Source organism: Marmota marmota, unplaced genomic scaffold (genome assembly GCF_001458135.2).
Source record: "Marmota marmota marmota unplaced genomic scaffold, marMar, whole genome shotgun sequence".
NCBI classification, from domain to species: domain Eukaryota; kingdom Metazoa; phylum Chordata; class Mammalia; order Rodentia; family Sciuridae; genus Marmota; species Marmota marmota.
Window position 1 is genome coordinate 19,635,898 of NW_026000057.1, and position 19,865 is coordinate 19,655,762.

The 19,865-nt window shown below is 37.5% G+C and overlaps 1 protein-coding gene and 1 pseudogene across 1 annotated transcript in view; both read left to right on the top strand.

Annotated features, from left to right (window-relative positions):
* Window positions 1-421, top strand: part of LOC107141129 (broad substrate specificity ATP-binding cassette transporter ABCG2-like) — a 114,023-nt gene extending 113,602 nt beyond the window's left edge. Inside the window, exon 10 of the mRNA XM_048813855.1 lies at window positions 332-421. Within this exon, the coding sequence (XP_048669812.1) occupies window positions 332-421 (90 nt within the window). The remainder of the gene's footprint in view (window positions 1-331) is intronic.
* The window catches only part of LOC107141308, a 303,686-nt pseudogene that overhangs the window by 35,162 nt on the left and 248,659 nt on the right, over window positions 1-19,865 (top strand).

Consider the following 19,865-nt stretch of genomic DNA (forward strand, 5'->3'; position numbering starts at 1 on the left):
TAAAGACTGAACTTGAGGGCATAAATGTGACAATTCTTTGGTCACTGGGTTTTTGTTTTGTTTTCTTTTCAGTAGTAGGGATTGAACTCACACCTCACCTATGCTAGGCAAGCACTTTACCACTGAGTTTCCCAATTTTTATTTTTTATTTTTTTTATTGTGAAACAGGGTGGAACTGAGTTGATTTGCCCAGTTTGGCCTTGAACTTGCCATCATCCTGCATGAGCCTTTCCACTATCTGAGATTCCAGGTGTGCATCTCTGCACCTTGCTTTTGGAAACATTTTGAAATTTAGAACTGTTTACCTTTCCTTGTTCTCCTTGTGCAATAGGCTTTGCTGCATAATGAATTTTTGGGACGAAACTTCTGTCCAGGACTTAGTACAACAGAAAGCAGTGGCTGTGCCAGCTATGTGATGTAAGTTTCCCTTCAGTGTCATAATGAGACTTCTTAACACTGCCACGAGAGGAAGAAAGTCCCCTGGGCTTAAAGCTGGTATGAGACCTTTCAGGGTCAACAAACCTTTCTGACCCTGTTTTCTCACCCATAAATTGAATCATTGTGCACTAGTACATGTGCACATGTTGTACTTGTATTCTACTATTTAATGTGAAGAAATGTTCATTTTGGAACTTTTGAAGAATTGTTTTGATGTTTTGATTGTGGGGTGAATTCTCATTTCTTCAGAACATTTGACTTTGAAATGGGCTGTTCCTTGTTTAACAAGGGTTCATATTCTCTGAGCTGAATGGATTATATGGAGCCTGAGACCTCAGCACATGCACAACAGGAAGAGCTAAGTGGGGGATAGGAGTATAAATGGAGGGAACATTGGCCCAAAGAGGCTGCTCCTTTCCTCTGCTTTTGCATGTGGGAGACATCATGAAATCACAGGCTGTACACTTGTATATATGTGTGTCTGTGAGTTGTATGCATGTAAACAGGAATACCCCCTATCAAAGGATGTGTACTCTCTTAAAGAAGGAAGAACACATTTCAGCAATTGAGAAGGAAATCCCATTTTTGCATAATGTCATCAAAACAGAAATGCATGTTATAACAAAATCAGAGGATATTGGTTTAAAATTTTAGAAATACTTTCCTTTTCAAGGATGTCAATTATTTCATTTTGTTCCAGAAATAAATAAGGGAAAATCTGCATACCAAGGCTGGTATGCAAACTCTGTCCTGGATTTTTCAAATAGTATAGAAATAATTCTTGGTAGTTATACAAATTTTTATTTTGAATGACTGACAGGTAAACTTCTGTGGGAAGGGGTTTTCTTTACCCTGTCAACTCTCTTTTGTGGGATCTGGTTGTGGCATCTTTGTAACACAAAATCAGTGCCACACTTCTGATGAGTAGATGGGAAATGTGGGACAGATAGGGAGAAGCCAACACAGACTTCATGACCATTAAGACTCATGTTCACAAGAGGACGGAGGATCTTCCCTTACAGCAAAGAGAAGCCAGGGATGTTTTTTGTTTTGTTTTTTTTTTTTAAACTGCTAAATTCCAGAAGATGCCTAAGAATGGCAACAGGCAACAACTGCAGCTGAACCTGGTGTTTTAGTGTCAGCTGCTTTTCTAACCTGTGCCAGGACCACTCCATCCTGCTGTGCTCTAACTGGTACTTAGAGTTGTTGTCTGATTCATGGGCTTGCTGATGATGTCCCGTTGCTGAGTATCTGTGATGCTCATTACAGTCTTGGTGCCAGAGCTGGCAGACATGGCTCTTGTAGAAGTCCCTTGCTCCCCTCTTGTCCTAGTTTTTGAATTCTTAACCTGTATTTTTTGCATGGCTGTCTTGTGGGTGAGCAGAAGTTCAAGGATCTTTACTTAGCTTTGTAAGGGGCACAGTTATCATCAAGTAAAGCTGAGGGTTCTCCACTGGGAGTAAGTAAAAAGTTACATGATCAATATTTCCTTTGAAGAGAGTAGCATTATGGATTTGGAAATGAATGTGTTTGAGAAGGCTAGAAATTTGGTTCCCATTGTGAATCTCTAAAATTGGCCAAGTTATTTAAGCCTAATTCCACCCCTCTTTTAAATGTGTTTAATATGTATATACTATTGGATTATGTAGGATTTAACTAAGCTCTTAGGTACAAGTTCCTCAGCATAGTATCAGCCAAATTGTAAGCACACAACAACTGTTAGCTATTATATGTGAAGGTGTAACTCCTCATAATTTGATTAACCTATAGGTTTCTCTAACAAGTCATAGTGAATATAGTCAATATAATTTGATGTTTGGTAGGAATGTAGTTATTTTTTTGTGTGTGTTTGTTAAATTTCAGATGTACAGGAGAAGAATTCTTGACACTCCAGGGCATTGATCTCTCTTGGGGCTTGTGGAAGAATCTTCTGGGTTTGGCTGTTATGCTAATTTGCTTCCTCACAATTACCTACCTAAAATTGATATTTCTTAAAAAAAAACATTCTTAAATCTCCCTTTATTTGCTATAAATTACTCTCACATTAAAAGGAGCATGTTGACTTAATCATCCAATAAAGTATTTTTTGTTTGTTTTTTGTGTGTTTGTGTATGTGTGTGTGTGTATGTGTGTGTGTGGTTTTGTGTTCAGTTGCCTTCACAATGTCATTTAGTAACAATTATTTTTAATAGAAAATATCAAAAAAATCATATATAAATGAACTCAAGCCCCAAACTACTGACATTATGCATTATATACTAGTTTATCTGGTGAGTTAATAACCACAGAAAAGGAATACAGTCCATTTAATTTACGTAAAAAAGGAGAACTGAAGCCAAATGCAGTGGCACATGTCTGTAATCCCAGTGGTCTAGGAGGCTGAGGCAGTAGGATCACAAGTTCAAAGCCAGCCTCAGCAACACAGAGAGGCCCTAAGCAACTTAATGAGACCCTGTCTCAAAATTAAAAAATAAATAAATAAAAAGGGCTGGGGATGTAGTTCAGTGGTTAAGTGCCCCTGAGTTCAATCCCCAGTACAAAAAAGGAAAAAAGAAGAATTGAATCAGGTGGTAAGCTACTAATACGTCTGGTACCAGTTTCCTCATATTCAAATTGAATAGGTAGGTTAGTAGTTTTAATAGTCTATAAGTCTATGATCTGCTATTGTGTCATAAATACCATTCATGAATGCAGTCTTAGAAGCATGAAATATAAAATATGTTGAAAAGTCAGTGCTATTTCTAAGGTAAAAAAAAAATCCATATTGATAGAAAATCATGTCTTCGATGAGTGAATTAAGTTTGGTGGTATTTACTGAGCTCAGGAGTGTGCAAGTGGCCAGGGGTCCAGGAATAGAGCTTTTATGGCATTACTGGGACATTCTGCTCTGAAGTCACTTCACTTCCCTGGATGTCTCAGTGGTACATAATCTGGTTACATCCTGAAGAGCTTTGCTAAGACCCAGATGTCTGGCCCTGCCTGTTCACTGCAGCAGTACCAACAGAGTTATCTCCAGGAAGAACTCACCAGGGCTGGGTTTGGCCATTTCCAAGGTGCTTCTCAGCTCTGAAAATGTTACATTTATGCTTTAATAACTGTCATATCTGTCCCTGCACAGGATCCCCCACCTACCTCTAGACTCCATCTGTTTCCATATACTCTCTTCATTCGAATCGTCATCAGTAACAGGGGAATGTTTACCAGTAAAATGGAAGTATGTTAAAACCTCTCTTATACTGAAGGATAATTAAACTATTAAAAAATAGAGTTCAGTCAATTACCATACAATGAAGACACATGTGCCATCCCCAGTCCAGGTCAAGAAGTAGAACACAACCAGCACGTGGGAGCCCCACATGCCCCTCTCCCAGTTGCTACTTCTTCCTAGGCTTCTTTTTGAGATTACAGTGTATATTCCTCTCTGCTGGTGCTATCAGAACATCACTGGAGTTCAGGTGGGAGTCCTAGTGTGCAGTTACATAAGTCTCCCTCCCACTTCTTAATAAACTCTTAACCTTTAAATAATTTTAGATTTGTAGAAAAATTGCATGGATATGGTGGAAGTTCCCATGTGCACTTTGCCCATATTCCCATAGAGTTGATGTTTTATATACCAAGCTACGTTGTTCCAAGCCAAGAAATTAACATTGGAACATTAATTAACATTGGGACACTCTCTTTAAATCTCACCACTTTCCAGCTAATGTTCTTTTATTGTTCTTGGATCAAATTCAGGGGTGCACATTGCATCTAGCTCCCTTTGTAAAAGCAAATACTTGCAGGAATTAAGAGAGCTGGTGGATCATTGGAGAACAGCCCCATGCGACTGTGGTTGCCTAGGAATACCACATAGCCAGTCTGTGGGTACCCTGCTACATCATATTGCTACATCAGTCTAGAGACATAGCTTTTTATTTTTATCTTTGAACTTAACATAGTCAGCTTTTTCACTGCCATGACTAAAGGACCTGATCAGCATAATTGTAGAGGAGAAAAGGTTTATTCAGGGGCCATGGTTTCAGAGGTCTTAGTCCATAGAAGTCTGGTTCCATTCCTCTGGGCTTGAGGTTCACCGAAAATCATGGCAGGGGAGTGTGGTAGAGATCACACCATGATCAGGAAGCAGAGAGGAAAGTCTCCACTTGCCAGATACAAATATATATATATACCCAAAGCCATGCCCCATCCCCAACTCCTCCAGCCACTCCCTACCACTTCAGTTACCACTTCAGTTACCACTGTTAATTGATATCAGGGGATTAATTCATTGATTGGGTTAAGACTCTCAGAACCTAATCATTTCTCCTCTGAACCTTCTTGCATTGTCTCACACATGAGCTTTTGGGGGACACCTCACATCCAAACTATAATAGAACTTTAAGGAACATTTTGTTTCTTATGATACAAATAATATTGTATCTGTTTTTTTCTGGTTATTATATGAACATAAATCTCAATTAACTATTCCTGGTTTTGGTATCAGCCTTTTCATTAGTAATCATACCTCCCTCATAGTTCCCTATGTTCACAGTTCCTCTGTCCACAAAGAGAAACACATTTCTATACTTATTCACAAAATATAGCTACCAGAACAACCAAAAATTATTTATACTTTTTAAATTAATAAGAATTCAAATATATCCTGTTATGTTTATCCTCTTTTTATTATAGTCAACATTTTATGTAATTTTTATTGTGGAAAGAAAAGTCATAACCAAAATTAATCATCTACTACATTTTTAAATTAAGGAATATTTTTTAAACGTGATTTATTTTTCATAAGGTAAAAAACAAAATTGAAAGCATTCCCTCTAAAAACTGGAATAAGACAGAGATGCCCTTTCTCACCACTTTTATTTAACATAGTTCTTGAAACACCGGCCAGAGCAATTAAGTAGATGAAAGAAATAAAAGTGATACAGATAGGAAAAGAGGAACTCAAATTAGCACTATTTGCCAATGATATGATTCTATACCTAGAAGACCAAAAAATTCCATGAGAAAATTTCTAGAACTAGTAAATGAATTCAGCAAAGTAGCAGAATACAAAATCAACACCCATAAATCAAAGGCATTTCTGTATATCAGTGACAAATCCTCTGAAAGGGAAATGAGAAAAACTACTCACCCCCCCCAAAAAAAAAAAAATACTTGGGACTCAACCTAAGGAAAGAGGTGAAAGTCCTCTACAATGAAAACTACAGAACACTAAAGAAAGAAATTAAAGAAGATCTTAGAAGATGAAAAAAATCTCCTTTGTTCTTAGATAGGCAGAATTAATATTGTCAAAATGACCATACTATCAAAAGCACTATACATATTTAATGCAATTCCAATAAAAATTCCAATGACATTACTCATATAATAGGGAAAGCAGTCATGAAGTTCATCTAGAAAAATAAAAGACCCAGAATAGCTAAAGCAATTCTTAGCAAAAGAGTGAAGCAGGTGGCATCACTATACCAGACCTTAAACTATATTACAGAGCAATAGTAACAAAAGTGGCCTGGTATTGGCACTAAAACAGACTTGTAGACTAATGGTGCAGAATAGAGGACAGAGACTAACCCACATAACTACAGCTATCCTATATTAGACAAAGATGCCAAAAATATACATTGGAGAAAAGATAGCCTCTTCAACAAATGGTGCTGGGAAAACTGGAAATCCATATGCAACAAAATGAAATTAAACCCCTATCTCTCACCATGCACAAAACTCAACTCAAAGTGGATCAAGGACCTAGGAATTAAACCAGAGACGCTGCTCCTAACAGAAGAAAAAGTAGGCCCAAATCTTCATCATGTCAGATTAGGTCCCGACTTCCTTAATAAGACTCCTATAGCACAAGAATTAAAGTCAAGAATAAATAAATGGGATGGATTCACACTAAAAAGCTCCTTCTCAGCAAAAGAAACAATCAGTGAGGTGAATAGAGAGCCTACACCTTGGGAGCAAATTTTTACCACTTGCACATCAGATAGAGCACTAATCTCTAGGATATATAAAGAACTCAAAAAGTAAACACCAAAATCATCATCATCATCATCATCATCATCATCATCATCATCATCATCATCCTATCAATAAATGGGCCAAGGACCTGAACAGACACTTCTCAGAAGATGATATACAATTAATCAACAAATATATGAAAAAATGTTCAATGTCTCTAGCAAGTAGAGAAATGCAAATCAAAACTACTCTTACGATTTTATGTCACTCCAGTCAGAATGGCAGCTATTATGCATACAAACAACAATAAGTGTTGGTGAGGATGTGGGGGAAAGGGCACACTTATACCTTGCTGGTGGGACTGTGAATTGGTAAAGCCAATATGGAAAGCAGTATGGAGATTTCTTGGAAAACTGGGAAAGGAACCACCATTTGACCCAGCTATCCTACTCCTTGGTAATGAAGATACACATTCCTCCCGATTCTGGGCAGTTTCCTGTACAGCCTGCTCTGAAAATAGGCAAGGAAATCCTTGTCTACGACTGGCTAATGAGGATATAAAAGGTCCAAACAGATACCAAGGCAGAGGTGAAGAGTGAAGGCTAGTGGGCTAAGGATATTTGGTAAAGGGAGTTAGGATTTTAGAATAGTATGGTTTGGCTTACCATACTATTCTAGTATGGTAAAGTCTGTCTATGTCTGTCTAAATTTACCACAATTCTGGGACCTTCTCAGTAAAAGCAATGAGTATTCTGACATTGACAGCCAAAAAGGATGAGAGGTACATGATTCATTGCCATGTCTTCTGGCTATTAAATCCTGACTCATCAATAAACCATACAGCAACTTAGATGATAAGTGCTATTTTAAATAAAGAAAAGAAAAATACAACTAGATAAGTGGGATCCTATGTTTAATCTGGATGTCATGTTGGCAACAACCGAATATCATCAAAAGAATTATGTGCACATGTATTTTCCACAAAATAAAAGGATATATTTTCATAATATCCATATTTTTGAGCTCAAATACAACTCTGCTTTAATTACAAGGTGGATTTCTCCAGTCCTTATATATAACAACATTTGCATAAGACTATATCACATTAAATCAAGTAGTAGCTATTACTAGAAGTGAATGGAAATCTTTTGCAATTATTATTGAACTTTTCCTGATGATTCCAGTGAGGTCAAAAGAGGGTAATGAGAGGCAGGCAAATGATATTTAAGTAAATATCTATTTACAGAGTGTCTTAGTATGTCTTTCACTTCTTCTCCAGATTGTAAGTGTGATGACCATCAAGGCAATTATTTCATTTCTCTACAATGTTTTTGAAGTTTCTGGAAGTGGTTAGTAAGTAAAAGGCCAGAAAGGTCCAGGAGATGACTTGACACACAGAGGCCACTTCCTTTCCTTGTCAGTTCCAATTGAGCCTGTTATGAGGCTCTTTGTTCCAGCATTGCTTTCCTGAGATTCGAGTCATTATGTGGAAATAAAATATGTATGTTTTTGTTTCAGACTACAGGCATTTATTCAGTACCTATGAATCACACAGCTCTGGAAAGGGAAGGAAAAGCAACCCTGTTCTGTGCTAGTTAGGGGTTATCTACTGAATTAATTAATTAATGATATTCTGTCCCTATCTGTTATAGTTTTGAGTCTGGAATATCCCCAAAAGGTCATGTGTTATGTGAAGACTGGATAATGAGGCCTCTGACCTCCTCAGTGGATTAATGATGGATTAATCCATTGATAGATAAGGGGACTACTGGGAGGTGGGCTTAGTTTGAGTAGGCCACTGGAGAAATACTTCAGAAGGGTCTATCTTCTCCTCAGCACCTCTCTCTCTCTCTTGCATCTTCTGCTTCCTTGCCGCCAAGAGGTGTGCAGCTTCCCTCTCTATGCCTTTCCACCATGAGGTTTCTGCTTTGGAGCCAGCACACCATGGACTTAATCTCTCTGAAACCATGAGCCAAAAATAAATTTTTCCTCCTATAAGTTGTTCTTGTCAGATAATTTTGTCACAGTGATTGAAAGTGGAATAAAAGAAAATTGGTACTGAGAAATAGAGTCATTACTAACTATATCTGATCATGCCCTTCAGGAGCCTTTGGAACCGGTTTGTGGGAGGAATTTAGAAATTCTGGTGATGATTTCTAGAAAAGTCTTAAAAATGTTGTAAGCAGAGTTTAATGGACAATTGTGGTAGGAGTTCAAAAGACCAGAATGCCCATATGAATGCAGACGATAATGATCATTCTCATGAGGTTTCAGATCGAAATGAGAACTCCATTGGGAATTGGAGTAGAGAACATTCATGTTACATTCTGGCAGAGACTTGATCTATATTTTGTCCATGTCTGAGACTTTCTGTGAGGCTGAATTTTAAGTTGATGTCTAATTAATCTGGTGGGGAAAAAAACACAGAGAATTCTGGGGGTGGCATGGGTATAACAGTCAGCTTTAACCAGGTTTACTGTGAGAATCAGGAGCAAAAGTAGAGATGAAAGATGTGAAAAACTTATAGTTTGAACAGAAAAGACATGCATGTAAAATTGAAGCCAAGAAATCTGGGGTAGCTTGAGGAGATTACTTTCACTTAAAAAAGACTAAGTACTTTGCATAGTGATGATACAAAAGATGATTTGAAGCATCCCAAGTTTGCTCAGTCCACTCTATAATTGGTCACCCATCACGGAATAAAAGATATAAAAGTGAAAATGTCTTTGGAAGACTTTGCTTTAAGAAGAGGCCATAAGGTACCCTGCTCCAACAGGGGTAACTAAGTAATGTTTTGTTTCATAATGATTTGTTTCACCATGCTCAGCTGTCCAGGAACCCAGAGACTACTGCAGTTATGGTACAAAGGGAAGTGGCTAGTACTTGAGCTGGTGACAGACCTTGGTGTTTTCCACATGGTTCTATGTATGCAGGAATGGTAAATGCTATAGTTAGGAGTGATGTGGGCTTCCAGAATTCTAAAGGAAAATCTGGCAGGTCAGGCATTGTGTTTTGAAGTTGGAATCCCTTCAGGTGGCCCTTGAAAGGGTGACACATGAAACCATGTGAGTTAAACCAAATTTATAATGGAAACCCCAGGAATTAAGAAATGCGAGGAATGTGGAATGCCTGCCAGTCCGTGAGAGATGCCATGTGGGCTACTACAGAAATGATAGGCACAGGGTTGCCCAAGCCCTTTGGGGCCCGCATCTTACTACTGTGAGTCCTGTATGCTAGATGTGGATACATAAGCCTTGTGTGCCCTTCTAGGCTTCGGTCTTCCTTTGGTCCCATTCCTTCTTCCTATACACCTATTTCTCTCCTTTGAAATGGGAATGTTTACTCTGTGCCATTATAAATAGGAAGCATGTAACTTGTTTTTTTTTATTTTAACAGAGGTTCATAGCTAATAGTTTGCTTGTGTCTTAGAGGAGACTTTTGACTTGAATTTTTGAGTCATGCTAGAACTATGAAGACTTCTGGAGAAAGACTGAATGTATTTTGCATTGTGAGGTAGACATGAACTTTGGGGGCTAAGGGCAGAATGTTATGATTTGCATCTGGGATGAAAATTCATGTGTTAAGTAATGATTGGATCATAATTGTTCGGATCTCCTCTGTGAATTAATCCATTTGATGGATTCATCCTTTGGTAGCTAAAGGGACTACTAGGAGGTGGGACCTAGTTCAAGGAAGTGGGTCACTAGAGGCTTTTCCTATAAGGTCTGTCTTCTCACCAATCCATTTCTTTCTCTTTCTCTCTTCTTCTACCCATGAAGTGAGCAGCTTTCCTCTGCCATAACCTTCTGCCACGATGTTTCTGCCTTGGAGCTATAGACTGAATTCTCTGAAACTATGAGCCAAAATAAATTTATTCTCCTCTAAGCTGTTCTGGTCAGGTATTTTGATCCCAACAATGAAAATCTGATGAACCCATGATCTTTATGCATTATAAAATATATACTCTACTTCTCAACCAGATCTTATGGGTTTGAGTGTATGGCTTGTTTTTCTTTATGTCCTCCATGTTGCCTAGTAAAATGACTTGTACTTTAAAAAGTCTTAGAAACTTATTGGTGAATTTTCCATTTAAAAGAATTGTACAGTGTGTGCAGCCCTGTAAATACCACAAAAGTAGAAGGAACACTGAAGACAGAGGAAACTTTTAGGATGGGAGCCCTTGGGAAGTCTAGTTCCTTTTACAGTGCAAGATTCTACAAGTATGAACACAATGGCCATGATAAAACTGATTTGTGACTCTTGGGATATGTTATGATAATGGTTTTGTTACCCTTCTACTGCAGGAACAGAAGAGATAAACAACCTTTCCAGGATGTAGCCATGTTGTTTTATTTGTTTGTTTGTTGTTATTGTTCTTATTGCCATGCATATGATTGGTTGAATTCCCAGCAACAAGCAGTGTGGTTCCCTCTTGGCAATTTCAGCCTATAAAGGTGATCCACGACATCACAAATTCTGTTGTTGTTGTTTTCTCTTGCAGCCTGTGAGATTTATCTTTTGTTTCTTTTCATTTACTATGTGGTGGAAGAAATAATAGAAACTTGCATATACAAGCTACACTATTTCAGAAATAGTGTATTTCTGGAATTGTCTAGATGTTTTCATTGTGGTAGGTTGAAGAACAACAAAGTCCATACTCTATTCAAAAAGTATGTTAATTCCAGACCTTTATTTCTTCAGTCCTGTAGGTCTTGATATTCCCAGAAAAGAATCTAAAAATTCCTTTCTGTTAATAAGTTAATAAGTATTTTCTAACATGGAAGTCAAAATTTTTCTGACTATAAAATGAAGAGGCATTTACAGTAAGCTCTCAATTAACCACACTAATCATTAGGTAACCTCATTAATTCATATTTGGGTTTGGCACGTCACGTGAAATGGGTGGAAGAAAACAGCTTTTGCTACTGATATATTCTTCAATTGCTAATAAAAATTGACTTATGTTTTTCTGCACCTGTATTGAGTTACAGCAAGAAGAAACATCCTGATAATTTTGTGATTAATAGAGCAAACTTCCAGCAATTTAAAATTTTCTGTGAAAAATTCAAAGAGAAAAAAATTGAATTATATACCACAAAGTTCTCTGCATATTTTAGTCAGCTTTTTAATTGCTGTGACTAAAAACCTGAAAGAACAATTTTTAGAGGATGAAAAGTTTATTTGGGGGCTCACAGTTTTAGAGGTCTCAATCCATAGACAGCAGGATCCATTTCTTGTGGCTCAAGGTAAGGCAGAAAATCACGGCAGAAAAGCATGGTGGAGGAAAACAGCTTATTTGATGATCAGGAAGCAGACAGAGAAAAAAAGAGAGGCTCCTCTACTCACCAGATACAAAATATACACCCCCAAAGGCATGCACCCAATGACTCACCTCCTCCAACACCTACCTGCATTCAGTTATCGCTAAAGTAACCCCATGGTGGGGGGGAAATTAATCACTGATTAGGTTAAGGCTCTCATAACTCAATCATTTCTCTTCTAAACCTTCTTGCATTGTCTCACATATGAGCTTTGGGGGGATACTTCACATCCAAACCATAACACTGTATAAGGTAGAGGAAACCATAAGGCAGTGTTCTACAGTCAAGATAGCAGCATCTTTTACCTGTTATGCCTGTCCTTGACTCTACTGTAACTTCTAGCACTTGTTCAATTTGTTTTCCCTTCATCTGAATCAGTTTTAATCATCACAACCAGTACCCTCTACAGGCCTTGGTATAAAAATAAACTTTCACCAGTGTATCTTCTTTCAGTAATAAGAGATGACCTTTTACTAAGTCTTGTTGTACTTCCAAGCACATAATAATGTGCCCAATTGTTACTTGCTTAAAAGTTTTTATTGGCATGGCTCTGCCATATTCTATATCAGGACTTCCCACTATTCTACCATAGAAATGACCCTCTGAAATCTCAGTAAATGATGCATTACCTGTTAACATTCACCTTTGTATGTGCATTCCTTGTGACAATTATTTTTTCCCTTGCATCTTTCAAAAACTTCTTTGGCCTTTCTGAATCATTTATATCAAGTCAGTATCAAATCATTTCTAACTGGTATTAGTTAAGATACATAGATAGAAATTATGTTTTTCATATATGAGTGAATAAAATAGGTATAAAACAATTATGTGTAGCAATACATATAGTTTTAGCAATAATAGTAGCAAAAATAGTAACTGCTTCCACTCTAGAAGTTATGTGTTAGCTAGCAACAGTTCCAAGTCCTTTTCATCTAAAAAAAAAACAAAAAAACAAAAAACAAAACAAAAAACACATGTTTAGTTCTTACACTAATCCTTTCTATTAAAAAAAAAAAAATAGCACATTTTTTGTGGTACTGAGGATTGACCTCAGGGGCACTCTATCACTGAGCTACATTCCCAGCCCTTCTAAATTTTATTTTGAGATAGGATCTCACTAAGTTGCCAAGGCTGGTCTTGAACTTGCCTCAGCCTCCTGAGTTGCTGGGTTTACAGGCATGAGCTATAATGCTCAGCTCTACTAACCCTTTTAATCACTTGCCCTGCCTCTCAATCCATGTGATGTGTGCTTAAGAAAAAACTTTAACTTAAAATCTGGATTTCTACAAAATAGATACAATGTGGAACCCACAGAACCCTGCTACACTCAGAACTGTTCCCATCCTTCATGATGGTTGTGTAAACTAATGTAAATACTTAATTGTCATATTCCCAAGTTACAAAAGAATTTTAGTGTTTATGGAATGAGGAGAAGCAGCAATTCTACAAATAATTTGTCAAAATATATCTGTACTAAGTGATAACAGAATGCAGTTCATATATACATTAAAAATTACTCTAAACACAATTATTGCTTATAGCTTTTAAGGATGAAAACCCTACTTTATGGTCTACATAGATTTAATTGTATTTAAATTATTGGGAATAATGGTAAAAATTTTGATATTATTCTAATCGATTAGAAAACTCATTTCTTTTCTTCCAAATAAATTTAATAGTGATAAAAGACTGCTAAGAATAATTCAACATTTTTTTATCTTATATGCATATCAGGGAAAATAATGACTGCATACTCTAATATATTGTATTTATTTTATAAGTTGCATGTATGCGTGGGTGTATGTATGTGTGTACATGTATTGGTATAATAGATATATCTTCAAAAACATACACATTCATAAAAATATTTTAAAATAGAATTAAATTAAATATAAATAGAATTTTAACATTTTCTTACCACCCACAAATTTTCAAGTTTTCTTCACTCCCTCCAGGGAATTGTCTTGAACCCACTACGGAAATCCCTGGAGAAATAGCCGATGGTATCACTGAATTTGAGGATAGTGTCTTTGGCTCAACACTCCCTATTTTTTGCTAGTATTTGAAAATTTACTTTTTCTTTTCATTTTTCTCTCTGAACACTACAAGGCAGCAATTCAGTATACTTTTATAAAGAACAAGAAGAGCCACTGGAATCCCCACCTTTTCTTTGAAAGATTCTCTGAACTATCAGTAAAGAGAGCTAAGGCTTTCTGTTTTATTGGGTACAAATTTGTCTACCTGAAAATCTAAAAATAATAATAATAATTGTATTCTAAATTTCACTTCTCACAATCACTTTGACAATATTTCTTCTATTTTCATATTTTGTTTCTTCAGCAAATACTCTGAAATCAACAGTTAGCTATTTGTCTTAAGCAATAGTCTCTCAAAATCAGAATAAGAAAAGATCTTGAGGGCAAGGGTTGGGGGTTTGCATAGCTGGAGGTTTTGCAAAACTGTGAAAGCAAGTAATCTTTATCAGGTGTTGTTTCATCCATTATGTCAAGAATGGTCAGGTGGGACCTAGTGGGAGGTAAGAAAGTTTCTGTTGCCTGAGAGTAGCTTCAACTCATCACAAAATATTATCAATTGCACTCAGAGTAAAGCAGACAGATGCAAATGGAGACAGAGATGCCAAAGCTTTAATCCTGTTTTTAGCCATCTATGAGACATTTTCAGGCAAAAGTGAGATGTCTAAGTCCTTGTTACATCTTTACCCTTTGTCTTTTCCAATTTTCAATCTTAAGGGACTTAGCCAGTTCTTTGTAAATGTTTCTAACAGCAGATTAATATTTTATGAAAATCTTGTGTTTTAAAAAAGAGAATAAGATTTTGATTTTATATCAGTAAATTTTGACCTTAGAAAAACCCTTAAATAACTTAATTATAACCAGTTTAATCACATGTAAAATTTTTATATACTGTGAGTTATATAAATATTCTACAATTTGTTTAAAATGTTATTTTTTCCCTTTTTCCCCCATCTTAGACTTTAGTATAAAAATCTTACTTTACAATACAAAATCCTTTCTCATCCAAAAACATTTTCAAGCACTAGAATCCCTCACCTCTCAGAGAAGAGGAATTATGCACACAAGGGTTGAGTTCTCTGATTAGATGGGGTGTGTGTGTGTGTGTGTGCGTGTGTGTATGTATTATTTTAGAAAGAAGAAATGTGTAGGCTTTCAGGCAAGCTTCTTTGAAAATCAAGTCTTATGACAGTCATTTGATATTTGGTGTCCAGACTGTTTCTCTGTAGGTAAGCAAACAGTGTTACCGCTGTGACGAGTCCTTGCTTTCCAGAATGCTGAAGTACAACACGGGAGAAGCATGCAAGTATAGAGTGGAAAGTGGAAGTCTTTATTAAAAGACAGCAGAAATGACTTTTTCCTGGAGGAAGAGGTGGATCCGTGGAAGGGGGAGGTCTTCCCTTTTTTATAGCTAAGGTCTTCTTTTAGTCCTCCCACATTCCTGTCCTTTGTTTCCCTCTAACCTGCAGTGATAGAATGCAGGTGGGAAGGCCAAAAGGTGGGAGATAGGTGGACTGGAGGAGTAATTTGGGCAGGAAGGGTCTGGGGTGGTTTGATTAGCACCTCCCTGTTTGCTGGGAGCTGCTTCATTAACAGTTCCTTAGGATGGGTTGGAGCCTTGGGGACATTAACATTTCAATTTCCCCAAGTGCTGCTCTGGTTTCCTGGACTCCATTCGATAATGGTCTCCATTTTCTAGACTCAATTTACCTAACTACACTAACTACCTATCTTTAAATCTGGCTTCACTAGTTTAATGTTTTATAGATGTCCTTTATATAGGATAATGAGTCAAAATAGGTTAAGGGAAACAGAAGGGGGAAGATGTGTCTTCTATAATTTCTCTGAGCTGGGGAAGAAAATTATCGTCTATCTACTCTGGGATCAACTCTTTGCCTGCCTGATCTAATGGGGACAAGAAGAGAGTTTGCTATTTAGTGGTGGAGACAAACCAGAATGCATAAGAGTACATCATCTTTAAGTGAAATTATTGCATCCTACAAGAAAATTAAAACACATGTACAGAATAGTACAAGTGTTACTGATATAGGACAGAAGAGGCTGGACACCTGAGGAATTTTCAGGAAGCAGGTTTATTGGCTACAGCCAGCCAGGCCAGAGTATGGCTCATGCCTGAAATTCTCTGGACCTAGAGTCTAGAAATTCTTTTATGTTTTATATTCAGTAGAGTAGTTACATGTCAGTGGGTGGGAACTTAATAGTTAGTCCTTGACCCATATTCTTAGGTTAGACAGAGGTTTCACACGTTTTTTTCTGCAAACCTGGCAATTACAAGAAAGAGGAAGCTTCAAACCACATTGAACTTTCCGCAGAACTCTTGTGAAATCCTGTTGACAGTCTTCATAAAAATCTTTCTGACAAGAAGAGCAGCTTAATTATGACAAGATTCTTTGGGGTAGGGATATCTGGTCTGCTTCATAATCATTAGGGATCACAGACAAGGTTAAAAAACATTTTGGGCTGAGTAAGTAAGCCCTAATTGTGTCCCCCAATTTTTGTGGTTTCAAGATAAATAGTTTTTAGGCAAGTTAATTCTTATAAAATCTTATCAGCATTGTTTTCTATTTATCTTGTTATCTTGATGTAGAAACAACAAAATATTTTGCCAGGACACAGGCCTCTCCTTCCTGTTCTGGAAGGCAGTTCAATGCTAATCTGTTATCTATGACCATTTGAGTCAGAGAGTCTATGGAGTTTGAAATAACTTGAAATCTTGCCTGTTTCAGAGGCAATCTCCAAGTAGATGAAATATTTTGAGCTCTTATTATACTGCTTTGCTTGGGGAACTTTCCCCACACTCCTGGGGATGTGCCCCTACTTCTCAGGAAAGTGCCACTACTTCTCCTGGTATGGCTGACAGACTCTCGTGGAACCTGTGTAGAGGCCAGCTCATTCCCCTTCCTGGGAATTTGAAATCAAAGTATTAGCTGACAATGGGGCAGCGATGAATTGTGGAAACCTTAGTGGCTACTCTTGGGGTTTGAGCAGAGAGATTCAGGGAAATCTAATCTGTAAAGAGAAACAATGGTGAAGCAGAAGTAGAGATGACAGACCATGTGGCTTGGTTATAGTATGAGTGACACCTGCAATTCTGTGAGAACTCTTGTTAAAGCAATAATCAGATCACAAAAATAATCAGACTAGGTCTTCCCATTTTATGGCTTAAGAGAGTAAGAAAAGTCCTCTGAGGACTATAATACTATCATCCTATCTGGAGAAGGCAAGCATATCCAATTGCCAATCTCCAGACATTTTGTGTCAGTCAATATATTGTATATCATACTCATCATACTGGGGTACATTTCAGGATTGGCAGGGTCTAAATTTCTTTATGGATCTAATTTTTTGGGGTCTCTTAAAGGTACAAAAACAGGTTGTTAATTACTTTTCCTGGTATCTCAGTATCTCAGATTCTTGGGTCTACTTGAGATAAAATAATTTTAAATATATTTTTGTAATGTTTATTTATTGAGGCCATGATTAATGTTCCTAGGAGAGGTGGTAAGCTTCTGGGTGCTTAATAAATATTTGCACCCAGAGGGACTAGAACATCTCTTCCCAACAGTGACATGGGACACTGGTAGGGCCAGAAAAGCCTGAGAAAATATTAAGTTCTCAAATCTATAAGTTGAACATTTTGTAAATCATTAGATCTTAGGGGTCCTACCTATAGCAGTCACAACACAAGTTTAACTAGAAAGGAGGTTCAAATAAGATGAAAAATGAAGCCCTCATACTCAATGGAAAACTGTTGTCTCTGTCTGTCATGAGGAGTCACATGAGGCTCTTCTGTGGTGATGTTCAGTTGGTGAAAGGAGGCTCTGAGAGACTTGGGTCATCCTCAGTCTTTCCGGGTGGTCATAATGGAAGCATAAGGCATTGCCTTCCTTCAGAGGTAGGGGCAATGTCATGTCCAGTGATTTCCATCTTTATAGGAGTGGCATTGCCCAGGACAAGGTGGCTACCATTGGAGGCAGCTCTTGGTCCACTACCCAGATCTGCAACATCTATTGTGTCTCTAGATCTCCCTTTTTTGTTATATGTGCCTCTTGGGTGACCCTAAATTTTCATAGGTTTACCATTTAGAGCAACAGCAAGTAATTGGGCTTGTTCTCTTGCCTGCTATCATCTCTTCTGAGCCTTTATGGTATCTTCTACCTTGTTCCTCTTGTTGAGAATACCCAAGGCCAAATTTAAAAGTAGACTAATAGGGATATGAGAACCCACATTCTGTTTTTAAAGGTTTGTTATTGTTGATGATGATGTTGTTGTTTTAAATTTCTGGAGCAAATTGGCTAAAGAAATGGAAAAAAAAATATGTGCCCGGCAAAATTTGTCCTTCATGGAACCTGGGATCAACATTTGTATATTTTCAGAGGGCTTTTGACAGCCGTCCCAAGAAAAGAGCAGGGTTTTTATATACAATCCTGTGTTATTGCCCTAATATTTTCATTAACTCATTTATGTATACACTTCTCATTCTTTCATTAAACAAGTGATCATATGATTGTACATTTTCAGATCTGCACTATGGATCTGAAAATTCCAATTAGGCTTTTGTCTGGGCACTGCAGTTCCTCTTACAAGCTGAGTGTGTGTGGTCATAGCGACTTCCTCTACATAAGCTTGGCCAGTGGCCCAAATATAGACCTTTTCCTTCAGGCTGCAACAGGCATAAAGGATTACCTGAATATTAGCCCATGTTAAGTCAAAAGAAATAGTCAATCCTTGAAACTCACCTATAAATTTTCTAGGGTCCTCTGACAGTAAACTCAGTTTTTGTTTGCACTGAGTTAAATCAGCCATGGATAAAAGGTCACGTATTCTCATTGTACCTTGTTCTCTGTCATTCTATAAACAAATTGGACAAATGTTTGAAGATTTTTAACTTCTTCAGTGGTAAGATATTCCATTTTGTGTGGTGCTGGCTGGGCTGTTTCCCCAGTAAGGTTAGAGTATAAAAGATACCAGGAGAAAGTGCCAGTGTAGGGGGCAGGAGACACGGGGTGATAGATTGAAGATTCTGCAGGGTCATATTCAGAGGAAGGAAGATTCTCCAAAGTTGCGGCCTGATTTTTTTTTCTTTTTAACCTGAGTTTTTTGTGTGCATTGTGCAGGAAAGGTCTGCTTGGGGTGCTCAAAAAACACATTTCCATAGAATCTGATTTTTTTTTTCTTTTCCTCAGGAGAACATAAGCATAGCACGTTTTGCATGAGCTCCTATGATCCGGGGAGTTGATATAGGGTCATGAAAGCCTGACCATGCAGGATTTCAGTCTATTTCCCTTCTTGTTTACAAAATAGGTCAAACTAAAATGTTGTGATAAAATTTTAAATGCCATTTTTTTAGCCAAATTTTTTCATTTACCAATTTTTACTGTGGTCATGTGGGCAAAGGAACAGTCATTTCACAGAGTAAATATCAATGGTCAACAAACATATAAAAATGTTCAACATCTCTAAAAATTAGAGAAATGCAAATTAAAACTACACTGAGATTTCACCTCACTCCAGTCAGAATGGCAGTTATCAAAAATACAAGTAATAATACATGTTGGCAAAGATGTGGGGGGAAAGGGTACACTCATTTATTGATGGTGGGACTGCAAATTGGTACAACCACTATGAAAAGCAGTATGGAGATTCCTCAAAAAAACTAGGACTGGAACCAACATTTGACCCACTTATCTCACTCCTCAGCATATAGTCAAAGCACTTAAAATCAGCATACTATAGTGATGTGACCACATCAATGTTGACAGCAGCTCAACTCACAATAGCTAAGCTATGGAACCAAAGTAGGTGCACTTCAATATGGGAAGCCATTACCTCCCTGGCTGGGTGAGAGGTGCTTAGACAACTGTGTCAGAGCCTTCTCCACCCTGTCCCAGGCGCGAGGGCTTGTCAATGCCTGGCCACTGACCCGAAAACCAATCACTAACCCTGACCTTGGGATGCTGCCCCCCTGGACTTTCATTGGATGGAATTTTCCCTTGAATTTTTTGTTCCCCAATAAAAGCTCACTCCCTGGCCTGTTTTCTCTCTCTCTCTCTCTCTCTCTCTCTCTCTCTCTCTCTCTCTCTTCTCTCTCTCTCTC